At 38.9% G+C, this 19,452-nt stretch overlaps 1 protein-coding gene across 1 annotated transcript in view; it reads left to right on the top strand.

Moving 5' to 3' along the window:
• The window catches only part of LOC139721787 (DNA-directed RNA polymerase III subunit RPC2-like), a 64,314-nt gene that overhangs the window by 34,760 nt on the left and 10,102 nt on the right, over positions 1 to 19,452 (top strand). Inside the window, exons 13-24 of the mRNA XM_071633111.1 lie at positions 1,225 to 1,387; positions 2,453 to 2,606; positions 2,940 to 3,113; positions 4,393 to 4,520; positions 5,346 to 5,431; positions 5,724 to 5,847; positions 6,584 to 6,742; positions 9,256 to 9,379; positions 9,816 to 9,959; positions 11,191 to 11,257; positions 13,224 to 13,329; positions 17,032 to 17,128. Of these exons, the coding sequence (XP_071489212.1) occupies positions 1,225 to 1,387; positions 2,453 to 2,606; positions 2,940 to 3,113; positions 4,393 to 4,520; positions 5,346 to 5,431; positions 5,724 to 5,847; positions 6,584 to 6,742; positions 9,256 to 9,379; positions 9,816 to 9,959; positions 11,191 to 11,257; positions 13,224 to 13,329; positions 17,032 to 17,128 (1,526 nt within the window). The remainder of the gene's footprint in view (positions 1 to 1,224; positions 1,388 to 2,452; positions 2,607 to 2,939; positions 3,114 to 4,392; positions 4,521 to 5,345; positions 5,432 to 5,723; positions 5,848 to 6,583; positions 6,743 to 9,255; positions 9,380 to 9,815; positions 9,960 to 11,190; positions 11,258 to 13,223; positions 13,330 to 17,031; positions 17,129 to 19,452) is intronic.

Raw genomic sequence — 19,452 nt, forward strand, 5'->3', positions numbered from 1 at the left:
TTTCTTTCGCGTACAGAAACTTTCGCGGTTTCCATCGGTGCCGACTTTTTCGTGTGTGTTTAAATTCGTGGTCGGTAATGATAGCATTGTAACAAGCCACGAGTTCAAAACATTTTCGCGTGATGTTAAATTCGCGGTTCAACCTCAAAGCGCGAAAAGCGCGAAAATAAAACCACCGCGAAAGAAACCACTTTTATATGTGACCGTGCACCTCAAAACGAACATAAAGTTGCACACACTGATTTTGCGCGAGGACTGAAAATAAGTGAAATGGGTCAACCTAGCCGAACTTGACTTTTTCATATTTTCTGAAAGAGCGGGTCTTCTTTTACTTTATGCTAAAATTTGGTATCATAAAACGGGCAGGAAAGTGTGTTTTTTTAGCAGTTTATCTCGAACATTTTTGGTAGAATAGTGTGATTAGGTGTGTCTTTAGAATCCCTTTTTCATTTCTGAAAAACCTTGTCCACACTCTTCACTTTCAACTCTAATAGCTTTTAAAAAGATAGTGCTACTGCTTTGAAAGTTGGCATTAATTATGGACAGAGTGTGTTAATGAGGCATGCTTAATTTCAGTTTAATCTGATAATCTCTTCATTGTTGTTACTCTGGTGGTTTACTTCCTGTTTTTTGTCCCATTCATTGCAAAGCCAGCAAGGTTTGGTAAAGATTAAGTGCTTGAATAGACACTGTACTTCAGAGCCTCTTTTCTCAGTTCACACTTTTCCTGAGTTCGTGCTTTCTTTCCAATATTTAGATAGGTTAGGAGAGTCCATTTGATTTGAGTTATACATCATTTTAAAGCTTAAATTCTGCTCTTTCAGAATTTGGTCTTAACTAAAAATTCATGTCTGGCGACTTTTCGTTTGTTTTGAGGTGCAGGGTCACATATACAGTATGTTGTACACGTGGGGGGAATTGTATGTGTGTACATGTGGCTGTCTATCTGTGAGGACCTGCAAGTGTATTTGTACATATGTGTGTGTGTCTGTTACAATACAGTTATGCAAAACATTTGAGTGTTATCATAAAGTATTCTATTGGAGACATTTTTTTTTTCCAGTTCCTTAAAAAGAGGAAAAAGAGAAGACAGGAAAATATAAATAAAAGAAAATATTTTTGATGCAATATCGAAGTGGATAAATATGCTTTATAGTTTTCGAAATCCATGATCCTAGTCTAAAATGTGATTTATTTTGAGTGTCACCTTGTCCATGTCCACAGGGGTGCGGTCTGATTAAGAACTTGGCCCTCATGACTCACATCACCACCGACATGGAGGAGGCCCCAATTGTCCGGCTGGCATTCAACCTCGGCGTCGAGCCCGTCAACCTCCTCTCGGGCGAGGAGCTGAGCATGCCGGACGTCTACGTCGTCTTCCTCAACGGTCAGTCCGGTCTGGATTATGACTAACCCTTTATGATTTGATGTGTTTGTTGAATGTCCACATTGGCTTGAGTGGTGGACACTGATGTTTGGACAATTGATTTGTCTATGGATAGACATAACATAATCTACTATGTTCGCCATATATTTGAATAGCAAATCTAAATTTTTGCTGATCGGGACTTCCTGATGATTTTGTGAGTGGTTAAATTCGCAATCATGAAGGACAGTGTGTACTGAATGGAAAATGTATGTGTGTGCATCACATATATGTCCGGATCAGAGTCAATATTTTTGTGTGTCTTTAATTTGTGAAAAGCACCTGACTGTGAAAAAAGAAAAACCTTGCAAAATATTCTACAGTGTGACCATGGCCTTCCTGTTTGAATAGATTAAGGGACATTAGGCCCATTCTTACAGCCATCAATGGTCTCAATTATCTTCATTTCAATTTGAATGGTGGCACAGAAACCGAGTTGCTTTTTTCATCTGTGTGAACACAGTAATTATGTACAAACTGTATTCAAAGTAGTTCGATTTTAATTGCTATATGCTCGCAACTGAAAAGTGTGGCGTGTCTGCAAAAATCGCAGTTTTTTTCTGGGTATGTAATGCGGCCGTGGGACCTGAACGCGGAACATCACAATTGATAGTCTGTGGTCTTATTCTTTGGGTCAGAAGGGCTCCTCGTATGATTTCTCCCAGGGAATGTTGTAGCGGCAAGAGAGAGCAGGGGTTTATTTCATGAAAGTGTTATGACATACTTTTTACTCATAAGACAGTCTTCTGAGAGACTTCAGGGAATTAATTTTACTTTTGTAGGTCTTTGTAGGTACATATGAGCAGCTTTGGCCATTTTGAGATTAATGTAAATTACAGTGTATAAACTGTCATGTGATGACTTCATGAAATGAGTCCCCTGGTGGCTTTTATGGACAAGTGGCCTCTCAAACCAAATTTGACAGGATTTGAGTTTGAAAGAAATCCTAAAATAGATGTATAATACCATGAACCAATACCAAATTTAGTTTTAAATGCTTACTGCAAGTCTCTCTTGGCATTTTAGGAAACATCTTGGGCGTCATCAGGGAGCACGAGCGACTCATGAGGACGTTTCGTCTGGTGAGGAGGGCGGGCTACATCAGTGAGTTTGTCTCCATCTGTCCGAACCACGCCCAGCGGTGTGTCTATATCGCCTCGGATGGTGGACGGATTTGTAGGTGAGCCAACTGTCTCGGAAAGAATGATCATCTTTTGCTATGATTTCAATCAATTGCCTTCCTCTGTACACCTGTGTTTTTTAAATCGAATAGAATCCATAAAACTTCCCAAATCACTACCAAAATTCAATCATCTGTTCCTCTTGTCATCCTCAACCTTTCCTCTAAGTGTTTCATCCAAATCCATTCACAATTTTTTGTTGAGTTATTTTTTATATTTTGTTGTCGTTGAGTTATACAAGCCAACAAACCAACGCCAAGGGAAGACAACAGAAGGCATGAAACATGCCCCCTCCCCACATCACAATGACCAAACTTCCATTTCCTCCTCAGGCCGTACATCATCGTCGAGAAAGGTCAACCGAGGGTGACCGACAAACACATGAAGGAGCTGTCCAAGGGATTCCGCAGCTTTGAGGACTTCTTGCGGGAGGGTCTGGTGGAGTACCTCGACGTTAACGAGGAAAACGACTGTCAGGTCGCCCTCTATGAGAGTCTTATTACCAGGTGAGTGGCGCCCTCTGGGGTTTCGTTTTGATATTTTGTCATGGTTGGTTTGTAATTTTTGGGAGGTCACTTTGGATCTTGGCTGCCAAGCAATTCAGTGCTAATTTTGTTTGCATGCACAAGTCATCCCTTGAAATAGCAGCTTTTCAGACTGTGCCTAAAAACACCCTGTTTCGATCAGGCTTTACTTTGTTGCTTTCTGTAAAAAGTGGGTAATATGTTTGTGGGTAATTCCATGAAGTTAGGGCAGTGTCCATGTAGCATCGTGATATTTAAAAGATACATTTCAGCATAACTCAATATTGATTGTGCTATACATTTATTGTTTGTAGGCTTTACATTTGCATTGAGGCCACACATTTTCATAGAAATTTTGTGCCATTCAGACTCAATTTTGATGAACTTATTAAACAATATGTAACAGTGTCCTGTAGCATCGTGACGTGTCCATGTAGCATCGTGATATTTAAAAATTTGGTCCTAAGAGACAAATTATGGCAATTAGCTTGACCAAAATATAATTTAAAAAAAAAAGAAAATTACACAATGTGTCACTGTGCTACACGGTGTCCTTTTTGTGTGACATTTGGTGGACACCGCGTAGCATAGTGACACATTGTGTAATTTTCTTGTAAAAGTAAAACTGTGGAAAGGAGAGTTAAGATATTTAGCTATCTGACTAATCTAGTAATTATGCATATTATATCAAATTTTGGTCAAGCTAATTGCATTAATTTGTCTTTTAGGACCAGATTCTAACTACCACGATGCTACATGGACACGTCACGATGCTACAGGACACAGTTACATATTGTTTCAATAACTTTATCAAAATTGAGTCTGAATGGCACAAAACTTCCAGGAAAATGTGTGGCCTCAATGCAAATGTAAAGCCTATAAACAATATATGTATAGCATAATTAGTACTGAGTTATGCTAAAATGTCACACTTTGTGCCCCAACTTCACGGAATTACCCATGTGTGAGTAATTTTTCATGCTTGGCTTCGTAAATGTTAAGATGAGCCTTGTGTGTGTTTAATTCCAAAGAGTCAAAACAGCAACTGCTGGAACAGCAACTGCTGGAACATGTGGCAAGCATAAATATTCGCATGCTTTTATTCACATTTAGTTTCTGCTTGCGTAGCAGAAAATTCAGCATCATGAAAATGTCCACTTTTATAGTAATCCTGTGTGGGAATTTCTGTCTGTTATGAATGACATGTGAGAGTGGTAAACTGATCTCTCCTTTATTTGGCTGTCTTCCTTCACTGTTGCAGTGAAACAACTCACCTGGAGATAGAGCCGTTCACCATTCTGGGTGTGTGTGCAGGCCTCATCCCATACCCACACCACAACCAGTCCCCTAGGAATACATACCAGTGTGCCATGGGCAAACAGGCTATGGGTGAGTGGAGTAAAAAACAAAGGCTCATTCACACACATCGAAAAGTGTGAGTTGAATCATGATTCAAATTGCGACCTTATACTGTAATTGCGACTATCGGTGGCAATGTGAGTGGGCCTGTTATGTGGCTTGATAGATTTCTGTGTTGCATTGTCCTTCGTGCTAGGTCAAATAAGATTCATTTCTTAAGCTTTGAATAGTATGATGGCCTGTCCAAAGGTAAACTCTACCTTCACAGGCAGCAACCCACATTTTGGGGGAAGAAAACTAGTAAAATACATGTCAAGCCATGGATTTAGAATGTGTTGGAATGTTTTGAATTATACGTCTACAAAATCCACTGTAAGTGAAGGATGCAGTCTGTACACCCTGTCACATGTGTGCATGTGTGGATATTAGTGTAGAAATGAACTGAATATTTTTCTCTTTTTTTTGTGTGAAATGAAATGTTTGAATTTTATTCCTTCATATATGTAGCATGTGGTATATAATATCATGTGTATGTGCATTACAATGTGAGTATGAATATGTGATTGTATGTAGGCCATAGAAAAGCAGGTATTTTGATACATGTATTGACATCCAATGTACACATGTACATATACTTGTATGTATGGATTTGTTTATGTATGTTCAAACTGTGTAGTATGCATGTTTGCATACATATTTCTATCTTCTTATATCTATGGATATTTTATTATATTTGATATATGAATATTTTATTGTATTTGATGTACATTCCTTCATTGAGAAATATGAAAATAAATTGAATTGAATTGAATTGAATATGTACATTTATGTCCCTTATGAATTTTCTCTTTGCAGGCACCATAGCATACAACCAAAGAAATCGCATTGACACCTTGATGTATCTCTTGGTCTATCCAATGGCTCCACTCGTCAAGTCAAAGGTTTGTGACCTTCAAATGATTATTTTCTTCACATATTCTTTGTTTGTTTGTTTGTTTGTTTTTGTGTGTGTGTTTGTGTGTGTTTGACAGATTTTTCATATATGACCAATCTTCCATGTTTGCAATATTTTGTTGTGCTGTGACAGCAAAACAAAAATCAAAACAAAAGAAAAGAAAACCCTAAGCAAACCAACACAAAAAAAATTAGTATTAGTTAAGATTAATTAAGTATTTCATTTGTACATTATGCTCTTTTGTCCTTCCCCCCTTTTGGAACCAAATCATTTTTCAGACCATCGACCTGATCAACTTTGATAAGATCCCGGCGGGCCAGAATGCTGTGGTGGCGGTGATGAGTTACAGCGGCTATGACATAGAGGACGCCCTCATCCTCAACAAGGCGTCAGTGGACCGAGGTACAGCTGAAGTGTGTTTGTTACTTCCTATTAGCTCTTTATGTGCCACGTTAACACGTCTGACTCAGTCAACGGCGTGCCAACTTCGCATATTCTGCTCAAATGCGCAAACTTTTCCAAACCGATCGATAATTCGCCAAATGCCGCAGTACAATGAAAGTGGTTCTCACTTTTCTGTTCCTCTATAAACATATGACTTGCATTTTATGTGGTGATTAACCATCAAGCAGTGGTCCCTACTGGATTTGCTTGTGTATTCTTAGTTTTTGTTACTGTTTCGTGTGCAAAAGTCATGCCTTTTCAGTAATGTAGCTGCTGGTCATTTGAAAGAGAAACAATCATAGATTTGCAGTACAATTTACCTCATAGCAAAGAATAACATTTTCTCTACACATTTGCTCACTTTACACCCATATTAGCAGAAATCTATAGACGTTAGGAATATTTCAAAAAGAGAATGCTTTCCCAAAGCATGACTACATTGGTGTCTCAGAATAATGTGGCACAGAGGAGGTTTCCACCATGGCACATAAAGAGTTAACACCTCTATTTGAATGATGATGCTATGCATTCGCTTGTGCAGTATATCTCAGAATCCCTCTGAACTTGGGCATACGTTAATTTTCACAACATTATACATGGCCTGTCTCCTCACCAATTCACATAAAGTGAGTGATAAAATGTAGCTGATTTTTGGTATTATCTTGATTAGTTTCCACATTTTGATGATTGACAGGCTTTGGACGTTGTCTCGTGTACCGCAACACCAAGTGCACCCTGAAGCGCTACGCTAATCAGTCATTTGACCGTCTGATGGGACCCAAGCTGGACGCACTGACCAGGAAGCCAATCTGGAGACACCAGATCCTGGACGCTGATGGAGTCTGTGCACCAGGTTAGTAAAGCAGTTTGTCTGTTAAAAGACCCAGCAACTTAGGGAGAGAAGGGTGACTTGATTGACATACAGTTTGACCTCGATTATCCGGCCATGTCGGGACTGGCGCTCATCCGGATAAGTGAATTGGCCAGATATGGGAGACACAATGTTAATGTAATAGCTGCCGTCCCAGTGCACTGGCAGCTGGGCAGGAAGCGTACCCGCAATGGTGGTGTAATCTATGCTAGCCTGCGCAAAATTGTAGTCCCGATAGATCATGACTGATTACTTTTACGATGATAATGTGGTGTGAATTTTTGTTAGTTCTGTCGGGAATATTGTAGGTAAATCGTTTGAGTTTTGTAGAAATTTTAATTGAGTTTAAATTCGCTGTCTTATCTCAATTTTTGAATGGAAGAAAAAAAAGTCCTTCACTGCGTGAACGCGTCCAGATAATAGAGATTTCCGGATAAATGGAGGCCAGATAATCGAGGTCAAACTGTAATGTTTATGGGCAGCCCATCGGGGCAGATTTGAAAATCACAAATATTGTAGCTCAGGAGGGTGTTTCATAAAGCTGTTTGTAATGTTACGTACAACTTACGGACAACTGGTGATCAGTTCTTGTGCTGAGTTAGGGAAATTCTGATAAGTATAGCATATCAGAACTGATCACCAGTTCTAAGTCTTTCGTATTTTACTTTACGAACAGCTTTTTGAAACAGGGTCGAGGCCTGCTAAAATGTGACCCTGCATGACAAAAGCAACACAATTTGCCAAACATGGATTTTTAGTTAAGGACAGATTCTGAAAGAGCAGGCTATAAGCTTTAAAATGATGTATAACTCAATGCAAATGGACTCCCCTAACCTACCTAAATACTGGAAAGAAAGCACACATTCTGGGAAAATGTGAACTGAGAAAAGAGGCTCTGGAATACAGTGTCATATATTCAAGCACTAAATCTTTACCAAGCTGCCCTAGCTGTGTGATGAAAGGGACAAAACACAGGATGTAAACCACCAGAGCAGCAACAATGAAGGGATTACCAGATTAAACTGAAATTGAGCATGCTCTATTAACATATTCTCTCCATGATTAACGTCAACTTTCAAAGCAGTGGCATTATCCTTTCAATAGTTATTAGACTTGAAAGTGAACAGTGTGCAAATGATTTTAAGAAATGGAAAGGGGTCTCAAAGACATACCTGATCATTCTACTCTCCCTCCAAAAAGGGTTGTAGAATAACTGCTGAAAACACTTTCCCATTCATGTTATGATGCCAAACTAAAGAATAACATAGAAGAAGGATAGCTCTTTCAGAAAATGTAAAAAACTCAAGATTGATTCAGTTGACCCATTTCACTTTTTTTGAGTCCTCACATATTAAATCAAGGGGTGCGACTTTTTGTTCATTTTGTGATGCACAGTCACAAATATACACTGTGTAATTGTTCATCAGAGAATTTGTGCATTGAAGCATACACTCAACAGTTACGTTCGACTCCAGTTGAGATTTTTGGGGTACTTGCATAGAGATCAGAGATAAAGCTTTACACAATTCAGTCCTGGGTTTTGCGAATGTATCCAAGACTGGCCATGTACAGTGTACAAAATTTGTAATTGCCCATTAGGAGATTTGTGCATTGAAGCATACACTCTACAGTTTTGTGCGACTCCATTCATGATTTTGGGGGTACTTGCTTAGAAATCAGAGATAAAGCTGTATACACAATTCAGCCCTGGGTTTCCCGAATGTATCGGAGCCTGGCCATCTATCCCATTGTGTTGTATTTCTATGCATAGGGATCATTATGGGGCCCTTTCCTGGGTATTGCTTTGGATGAAATCAGAGAAATCATATTAAATAGTTCTTTGATACCTTCGCCAAGGGAGGAGGTTATGTTTTCATTACCGTTGGTTTGTTTGTTCGTTCGTTCATTCGTTTGTCTGTGCGCAAAATAACTCAAAAAGTAGTGAACGGATTGGGATGAAACTTGCAGGAAAGGTTGAGAATGACACAAGTAAACAAACGATTAACTTTTGGTAATGATCCGAGAATTTTTGGGGAATTTATGAAGGATTTTTGATGTTTTGGCAGGTAGAGTCAATGAACTTGGGAGTTCAGGCTGCGCGTATTTGAGGTTTGCCTGCGCGCACTAAAGTGCGTGCTCTAGTTTCTGCTGGGGTGAGGCGTGCCGTGCAGCTGAAGGCTTATGACGTAACAAAGGCTTCTATATTTGGAAATCTGGCGACTTTTAGCACCCGATGTTGTGTGTACGTATGATATCTCTATGGAAGAAACAAGATCAGTGTAGTGGTGGAAATAAGCTTCATGCTTGGCGGAGGTCTGCGCTCTCAGAGTGCTTTTCTAGTTTATTAATGCAAGGAAATTTTTAAATTTCTACTCCACTGTAAAAGTTCTTTGATAAGACCACAAGTTGGAAAACAACCCAAGACCAAATAAATGTACAAATTGTTACACTATTTTTGTCCTTGTTTCTTTCTAATGGATGATATTGTTTTTCAGGAGAGAGAGTGACCAACAAGCAGGTCCTGCTGAACAAGTCGATGCCAGTGGTCAACATGAACCCCCTCCAGACTAGCCCCACCAATGAGAGCCAGGCCCAGGACTACAGAGAAGTCCCAATCACGTGAGTGAAAGGGGGTAAAGGTCACTGCCTTCAAAGGGGACAATCTGGTTCATGTTCACACTGATTGATACATTGTATTGCCAAAAAAGGGAGGATTACTCAGTAATTCACCCAAAAGAAACTGTGAAACTTCGTTTGATGGTGGAGCAGGATGAATCATGCAGTAATTCTGAAATTAGTAACTGTCACATGCTTTCACACACACACACACACACACACACACACACACACATACACAAACACTGAGAAACAAATTCACTGGTGATTGTGATCTGTGCTTTGCTGGGTGAGATACCACACCATGCTATTGCATTAAATGTGTGAAAATTTCCACTTTTTTCTGCACTTCACCAAAATAATCTTAGGCCTCATATTGTCACAAAGCTAATACAAAGGTTGACATCCCTGCCTTCCCTTCCCCTCTGCTTCATTCTAGGTACAAGGGAGCAGCAGACTCCTACATTGAGAAGGTCTTGGTGACATCCAACCCTGAGGAGGCCTTCCTTTTCAAGGTCCTCCTCAGGCAGACCCGCCGGCCGGAGATCGGCGACAAGTTCAGCAGTCGGCACGGACAGAAGGGGTGAGCCGGATCCGTCCCACCCTGTTTCTCTCTTGGGGCGACCAGAAACCTTTTGTTTCTTCTAACAAACATGCAAACAAACAAACAAACAAAAATATTTAGAAAACTTCTGATTTTCAAAGGGTTTTGTCCCAAGATTCTTCCCATGTAAAGGGATGGTACCGTTTCGGGTGAGATGGGGCTTCAGGTTTCAATTTTTTTTTTTTTTTTTTTTTTTTTGGGGGGGGGGGGGTTATTCAGTGATGATTGTTCGAGATATCTATGAGAATTCTCTAATGAAATGTGAAAAGCTTTATGATTTTAAGAGGAATTTAAGGTCTATTTGGTGAAAGTAAATTTTGAAATGAATGAAATATCCAAAACAAAGTAATCCTAATAAAAGGTGGGACCTGTCTTTTTTTTTATCGCTTTATATTACTTTGTTTTTGTATATCTCAGCCATTTCAAAAACAATTTTCATCAAATATATAAATTGTGAATTCTATTTGTAGATTTACGTGCTCTTTAACATAAAATGGTTTCTAAGTATCGCGCAAAAAATTTAGAGCGGAATCATCACCTCAACCAATATTATACCATCCCTTTAAAGAGCAAGGAGCATTTGTTCCTCTACTTGATCTCAAGCACTACCTGTGATGCAACCCCCCCCCCCCCCCCCCCAAACCTGTCTGGATTTCCCCCTCCCCCACACACAAATAAAGGCATTCTCCTGCCCCTAAAAAATTCATTCTAACTGTAGAATATCTGTAGAGAATCAAAATATGATTCTGACCATCTCAATAATGTGAGCTGAGACAACTGCTGTTGCAAGGAGAGAGAAAGGCTGTCACTAATATGCAAATCCAGGTTGATTTGCAAAAGTCAGTGCAAGATATGCCCTGTATACAGTAGGAATGTACATGTCCACTCTACTACTGTACAATGTATAAGCTATTTATTTTTGCGAGGGTTTGGTTATTGTGTATTTTGCAAATCACTGTTGTATCACAAATTCCAGAAAAAAAAAAAACACACACACAAATATCTGAAACTGACAGACATTTGTGCACTTATAGCCTCGTCAAAATCACAATTATAACAACATTTCATGAAAATGTGTGTGACCTCCTCATTCACGAAAATATCTGTCCGCAAAAAATACTAGCTTATACAGTATGTGATAAATTGCACATGATGTTATTAGGGAACTTCACTCTTTTTCACTGAGCACCTTTCTCCCTTGATTTTCCAGGGTCTGCGGGCTGATAGTACAACAGGAGGATATGCCCTTTGATGAGAGGGGAGTTTGCCCGGACATTGTGAGTTTGTGCTGGTCTTAAACTTCTCATGAGTCCGCTTACTGTCTTTGTTAATGCACATAAGGCACAGGACCCATTGATGAAGCCTCGTTTCTTCCATAATACATGCAGAAGGAAACTAGTTCAATTTTTTTGTAAGGTGTATATTGATCTACACTCTGTATGGTTTCATGGACTATTAAACAATGTGTTATTTTCTACTGCTTTAAAGGACAAGTTCACCTTCATAGACATGTGGGTTGAGTAAATGCAGCAATATTAGTAGAACACATCAGTGAGAGTTTGAGCAAAATCAGACAATCCGTTAAAAAGTTATGAATTTTTGAAGTTTCTTCTCAGTCACGGCTGGATGAAAAGACTACTATAGCTTGTGATGTCACATGAGTACAACGATATAAAGAAAGAATAAAGAAAATTCAACATATTTCCATTTTTCTCCCATAACAAAAGAACACTTGACTTCTCTCTTTCAGAAGGCAGGGGGAATAATATTACCCTTAACATATGTCAGTAGCAAGTCGAAGAACTGTGCACTTTATTCAAAAAGTAAACTTTTGTGAAATTCTCTTTTTATTTTCCTTATATAGTTGTACGCATGTGACATCATACACTGTAGTAGTCTTCTCTTCCAGCAGTGACTGTGCAGATACTTAAAATATTCGTCACTTTTGAACGGATTGTCCAATTTTCCTCAAACTTTTACTGATGTGTTCTACTAATATTGCTGCATTCTCTCAATCCTTATGTATATGAAGGTGGACTTGTCCTTTAAGCCAAGCCTGTCAATTACCTGTAAGAGTACTTACAGCAAATCATCCAGTAGTAGCAGTAGTAGTCTTCTCTTCCAGCAGTGACTGCGCAGATACTTAAAATATTCATCACTTTTGAACGGATTGTCCAATTTTCCTCAAACTTTTACTGATGTGTTCTACTAATATTGCTGCATTCTCTCAATCCTTATGTATATGAAGGTGGACTTGTCCTTTAAGCCGAGCCTGTCAATTACCTGTAAGAGTACTTACAGCAAATCATCCAAGTTCTTTAATGCTCATCTCCAACCTATTCCAAATTGAATCAAAGGAAATATGCATTGATAAAGTGACATTCAAAAATACTTGCATTGAATGTGCGATACACAATTTCAAATATTAATTGGAAATACATGTAGCATACCAGCTAGGCAATCAGAATCAACTGATCTTTGACTCTTCATAATAAATAGACTGTCAGAAGGAGTGAACTCAACTTAATACATGCAGTCAGTTTGTTGAAAGTAGTAAATAGCAATTGATTACTGTATTTGCCAAATGTATCATGAGGTTTTTATTTTCACAAATTTCACCAGTTGGTTGCTATCCATGAATTTAAAAACATGCAATATGAATTTCGAGGGGCGCGCATACATTTTTCTTTTCAATGTTGTACTCACCAATCACGAATTTAATAGCTACACGTAGCGAAATTGTCGGGAACCTTCGATTCACGAAAAATTAGACTCGCTGATTATATACCATATGCAGTACATGGCAGACTGCAGAACTGTGTTTGCTTTTTTGCTGTCCCATTGCTGAATAGATTTTTTTTTTAAGCATAAAGAACAGATGAATTTAAACTTGAAAGATGTGATTTGATGTTTGAAGAGTTTTATTGCAAAATGAGCTATGAAAGCATCTTTTTTTAAAACATTTCAAAGTATTAAAGTCCATCAGCAGATCCAAAAGTAAAATTAAACCTTTCCATTGATACCTCACTTGTGAAATAATAAGTAATGTTCTAAAAGTTATGATTAAAGATATTTTCTTATTCTTTTCTTCTTTTTTAAGCAGCTTTAATCATAAATATCAGAGCAAGAATGGAGTTAGCTCACTTTGCGATAAAACTCTTCATCTCATTGTTACTCCCATTAGATTGATGTTGCAATTTTATTCTTATTTTTCTTTCTCTTTCTTTTTATTTTGTCCCTCAGATTATGAACCCCCACGGTTTCCCCTCTCGCATGACAGTGGGCAAGCTTATCGAGTTCCTTGCAGGCAAGGCGGGTGTGCTCGACGGGAAATTCCATTATGGCACAGGTATGTCAGCATGTGAGGGAGACTTCAGAAACTGGCTTATATGAAATGAGTAGGAAGTACAGAAATAAGCCCGGAAAGGGATAAACCTCTTGCAGGCTGTTTATAAGGAAAAATACAACTCCTCCTCATGAAAACCACACTTGTTATCCGCAGCTTATACTTTAATGCCACACTCTTCTAATTTCTGGGGGTGGAAATCAAAAGTAGCAATATTAAACAATCACACCCTGCTTTTGACCATTCTAAGAGATCCAACAGAAGTGTATCGCCACTTTTAGTTTCCACTGCTCAAGAAATTACAAGAGAGTGATGCACTACATACGTACAGCCTATTCTAAGTCCTTCAGTGCAAACACATGATGTTTATGAGCATTCTAAGAGAGCTAAGAGAGCTACCACTTTTATATACTTTGTTTTGTTTGGTAACTTGCATTTGTTGGTTGACTCTCACTTTCATTTTGTTGCCTCTTCTTGGTACACCAGGTTAGGGCTTGCTGCTTGCACCCCCACCCTATGCTGTTGCTATTTCACTCTTTTCCTTTCTTTATCGCTCTGTTGTTCCTTATCTTGTTTGATGTTGCCTCCCTATTCATCCTTTCGCCTGCCAAGGTTGGCCCCATGGTCCTCAGGATCTTCTCTGACCCTCCTCTGCCTTTTGTCTGTCCACCCTCTTGCTCTAATCCCCTTCCCCTTACTTGTTGGGCTCCTTGCCCATGACCTCCACCCTTCCTTTTTGTTTTCTTTATTCTGTGTCCTTAGCCCTCCCTTGTCTGTTCTCGTTGTGTGTATACACTGTATGTGATTACTTTCCCTGCCTGTTTGTCATTTTGCCTCTAACAAAGATTCTGCTAGGATTAAAAGCTCATGCCCCATGTGATTCCATTTTACTCCATTGGCTCATCACTTTTGGATATACTAAAGCAGTTTTTAGCAGCTTTTTTTTTTTGCAACATTTTGTTTTAGATATCTCAGCCATTTCACAACCAGTTTTCGTCAAATAAACTTCGAATTCCTCTTAGAATGATAATACTCTGTCATATTTCATAAGAGGTTTCTCATTTCCTTTAAAAACCTTCATAAAAAAAATGTTGTAATCCTGAAGCCCCATCTCAATCAAAACTGTACTATCCCTTCAAAATAAAGGATATGTAGGTACTGCATTGGCCAGAAACTAAGTCCTGTACAGTTGTCTACCTGTCTTCAATATTGCCCCCCCCCCCCCCCACCAAGAAATGAATTTTGCACTCATAGTGACTTGCCCATTGTATCCGTACCAACGAATATTGACACTTTTAAAGGGGATGGCTAGTAGCTGATCAGTGGGACTCGGTGGGAATGCTGGAGGATGATTGTTCCAATTCTTGTGGGATTCATTCCATAAAGAGTACATTATATATCTATTATTGTGTGAAAATGTTTGCTTCAGAACTGTCTCATATTCAAGTAATGTGCAGTTTAAAGTGAAAACTAAGTTTCGGTGAGCGCTTGAGAACCCGTCTAGCACCATTTCATTTTTTCTTGCAATATATCGAAAGAGTTCACTAAGAAACTTACCTGGCTGACGCGGTTTGCCGGAATGATGAGTCGGTTTGGAGTATTTTGAGAAAAATAATAATAGTAGGAAAACCGACTTTTATTCCAGAAGGCTCCAGACTAACTCGGTCTCGGGAAAAATCCGACCCTACTTCAGACAATTCACACGCAGTTCGTGATCGCCACATTCTACTGGCCACTGCATTATATCAAATGAGGCCTAACTGAATGGACAGGAAAGTGCGTGCTAGTTTTTAACGTATTACGTAAATCCTGTACAAAACAAAACAAAAATGACAGCGCGCGGTCCTCAGTTGCTGAGACGCGCGGTCTTTGGAGTTTTTGTTGTTGTTTATCAGCGCCTTTGATTGTTTTAGAGGTGCTTGATAGGCGCACACACTTTTGCATGCGCGCAAAAGAGGTTTTTGATGCGCGCGTTGTAACAACTCGGACCATTACTGCGAGTAGCCAGAACACGAAGCGCTAGTTTATACAGGGCGCTCCCATAGGACAACACTGTACACAGAGGGACAACCATTACAACTCATCCCGCCGTCATCAAAGCGAAGCCGAGTTATCCTCGAGTCCGAGTTTAGCCTGACCCCGTTTGGGTAAGTAGGGTTGACTGAACCTTTTTGGTTAATATTTCGCATTTTCGTCGTTACCCTTCGAATATCTTGTTATAACATCGTTATCCTGCACATTTCCTAAGCATACGTTCAAATTTGGGAGCGAAATTTGACAACTTTTGCAGTCGTACCAGAACTTTGTTTGGGCTTTAACCCTATAAAGCCCATTAACAAGCTATTTTGACCCCTTCCAGGCCCAAAGGGGGGGGGGGGGGGGGGGGGGGGGGTGTTTGGGCACATTGTCCCCCCCCCCCCCCTCCCCATATAACTTCTTTATTATATGATGTATGACCGTCATATTTGGTACATGACTAGAGCAACTCATACTCTGCATGACCCAGTATTTGAAATTTCTCAAGAATATCCACTGAGGGCGCTATTCACCAAAACATAAAGAAATACATAGAAAATACGCTAAAATCAGGTTTTTTCTTTTTATTTCTTTATCCCCAGTATATATGTTTTTTTTTTTTTATATCAATCATTTTCATATTTACCACAGAGGAAAAGCAAGTCAACCTTCACTGTTTGTTATGGTTGAACTGTCTCAAGGTCAACATGTGGGGGCGCTATTCATTGCAATATAAAGAAATATATGAAACCTATGATGTATTGCTTGGAATGGGTACATATATTGGTATCATATGTCATATTTCCAAAATATTGAAATTTTGAGTTTGTAGGTTGATAATATGATAAACAAATGATATTTTTGGCAAAGCATGTGTGAAGATTATACAAAATAAAAAGGAAGTCTTTGGAAAATGCTGTATTTTCGATTATTTCTATCATATCTATTGTTTGATGCCTATATTATATAAAAGATAAAGGAAATAATAAGAAGACCATTTCAGGGTAATTCACAACCATAATCACTTCATATTTTTGTCCTCCGGCAAATTACAGCCAAGGAAACCGCCATTTCATCCATTATTATATTGTTAAATGAAATTGGAACAGAAAATCATGCAAAATCTGATGAACATGGTTGTCAGTTTACGGTTGCCATGGCAACCAGCAGTATCGGACATAGCTAAATTATATATCAAAATGTTTGCAATAAGAGTTCAGGAAAAGTCACCAAATTTCGTTGAAATCGGGTAAAGGATGTAGGAGTGGCAAATGAAAATATGGTAGGGGGGGCACAATGTGCCCCCCCCCCCCCTTGGGCTTTATAGGGTTAATGGTTCCAGGTTAGCAGGCCCGTTAACGACTGCCCCGACACTGTCTGTTCAAGCATGCTAACCGGAAACATTGAATTGCACATTACTTGAATATGAGACCATTTGGAAGCAAATGATTTTCACATAACAATATATATATAATGTGCTCTTGAATGAATCCCACAAGGATTGGAACAATCATCCCCCAACATTCCCACTGATTCCCACTGATCACTTACTAGCCATCCCCTTTAACACTGTATGCACAAGGGATAAGTTGTGAAGTGGAAGCTGTTGAAAGTTTTGTGAGTGTTTTGCTGCTTCTGAATAGGAGTGTGGGATTGAGCCTCAATTTTTTGTATTCCTCTCATTTCCAGCATTTGGAGGGGACAAGGTGGTTGACATCTGCGAGGATCTGCGACGACACGGCTTTAACTACCTTGGCAAAGACCTCTTGACTTCGGGCATCACAGGGTAAGATGAAATTCCAGTTCCATGTCATGGTCAAACTACCATTAAGGGAATTCCTTACCTGTTTAAAGTTACCCTGATAAGAAAGAGTAAAATTTTATGTTAACCTATTGAGGCTTATTTTGCTACAACACTCATTTACCATAGATACTTGCCTGAGTATACTCTGGACTCGTTTCCACCGGGTTAAAGAGCACCATTGAAATTGAATAAAACTTGTATAAATGTAAACATAAATTATGAAAAAGTGAGATTTCAGTACAAAACTAGTGTACAATTGTAACCTACTATAGTACCTACTAACCCTGCCTACATTGTATAGCGACCACCGTCTATAGTGGCCACCTGCCGTATGCAGTTTACTAAACACAATTCCCCCCAAGTGAAAAGCCATGTCAATGACCCTGTCTATTATAGCAATGGCCACTTGTCTACAACAGACATTTTTTTTCCTTTCCATTGGGATGGCTGCTATACAGGTTTGACTGTAATTTGAATTTGAGGGGACTTGCGTCAAGCTCATATTAAACTTGTACTAGCTTACTGCTGAATTGTACACAAGAAGCAAAATGTGGTGGCTATGTCACCCCTTTGAAAGCTCCATATAATTTCAGTGCGATCAGCTTCCACTGACCACCATATAAACTCCATTGTTGGGTTTTAATATGTATTTATCAGCTCCTATTCTCTCTGTTCGAGTTTCTACAGCTGCACCAAATGGTCCCTATGTTTCTATAGGCAACTGCTGGCCCTTTTGTCTTTACAGCATGTAATAACTCTTTTTCCTTTGTTCCAAGAAAATCGTCAACTAGGAGTTTAGGAAACCACAAGCAAAGACACTTTATGCAGTCATAAAATACTATTAAAGTGAATTGTTTGCATTCATATCTGACCACCCAGCTCAAAACCTACAGTTTCAGTTGAGATGAGGTTTCAGGGTTCCCAATGCGCTTCGATGATGAGCTTTTTTTTTTTTTTTTGATAATTAGAAACCTCTTATGACGTATGAAAGAGCATAATACTACAACGTAATTGTATGGAAGAGGAATTAAAGTATATTCAATAAAACATGGGTTTGAAATGGCTGAGATATCCAAAACAAAGTGATCTTGGTAAAAGTTGGGACCCCTCTTTTATGAGGATTGCTCTGTTTTACTTTGTTTTTGGATATCTCAGTCATTTCAAAACTGATTTTCATCAAATATACTTTGAATTGTATGCTTTTTGACATTTCATGAGGTGGTTTCTTTAATGTTTCTTGCTGAAAAGCGGAATCCCAACCTCAACTTATACTATACTAGCTCTTCAGCATAGGCCAAAATATATTTCCACTTTTCAACACAGTTTTAGAATACAAGAGTTACAAACTCTGAGCATTGAAATAAAATGCGACCCTGCATCACAAAACCAACAAAAAGTCACCAGACATGGATTTTTAGTTAAGGGCAGATTCTGAAAGAGCAGACTATGATTTACACTGATGTATAACTCAATGCAAGTGGACTCTCCTAAAACATACATGTATCTAGATATTGGAAAGAAAGTACACACTCTGGAAATGTGTGAACTGAGAAAAGAGGCTCTGAAGCCCAGGGTCTATTCAAGAGCTTGATCTTTACATCTAAGCCAGGCTAGCTGTGCAATAAGTGGGACACAAAATAAAATGCAAACTGTGGAATCAACAACAATGAAGGAATTATCAGATTAGGCTGATGAAGCATGCTCTATTAACATATTCTGTCCATGATTAATGCCAACTCTCAAAGCACTATCATTATCCTTCCAAAAGTTATTAGAGTCGAAAATGAGGAGTGTGCAGCATGTTTTCAAGAAATTAAAAGGGGCCTTTGAGATAATTACAATTAATTCTCACAACTTTACAAACAGGGTTAGAGAAAAACTGCTGAAAACACAATTTCTCATTCATCTTGTGATTCCAAACTTAGAAGTAATGTAGAAATAGGGTATCCCTTTCGGAAAATATGAAAAACACAAGATTGACTTGGCTGACCAATCCTAATATTTCAATTTTTGTTTTCTTTTAAGCTGCCAAATTGTGACAGTTTGGAAGAAAAGAAAAGAATACTCTCCCTGATAAGACAAACTTACAGATATTGAGTCTATCAACCCAGATGACATATTTTGTCCATTTACAGAGAATCCTAATCTGCTGCTTTTTGTTTTGTGGGTTTTGAGCTGGGCAGTCACATAATATGAAAATAGAAGGAACGGGTTTGGAGTCTTTTTTCTAACCCATTGAGGACGAGTCCCGAGTATACCCGGGCAGGGGTCTTTCAGAAATGCTTGTTGTAGCAAAATCAGCCCGG

Source organism: Diadema antillarum, unplaced genomic scaffold, assembly GCF_040938485.1.
Source record: "Diadema antillarum isolate AM-2024a unplaced genomic scaffold, OU_Dant_1.0 scf00000150, whole genome shotgun sequence".
Lineage (NCBI taxonomy): Eukaryota > Metazoa > Echinodermata > Echinoidea > Diadematoida > Diadematidae > Diadema > Diadema antillarum.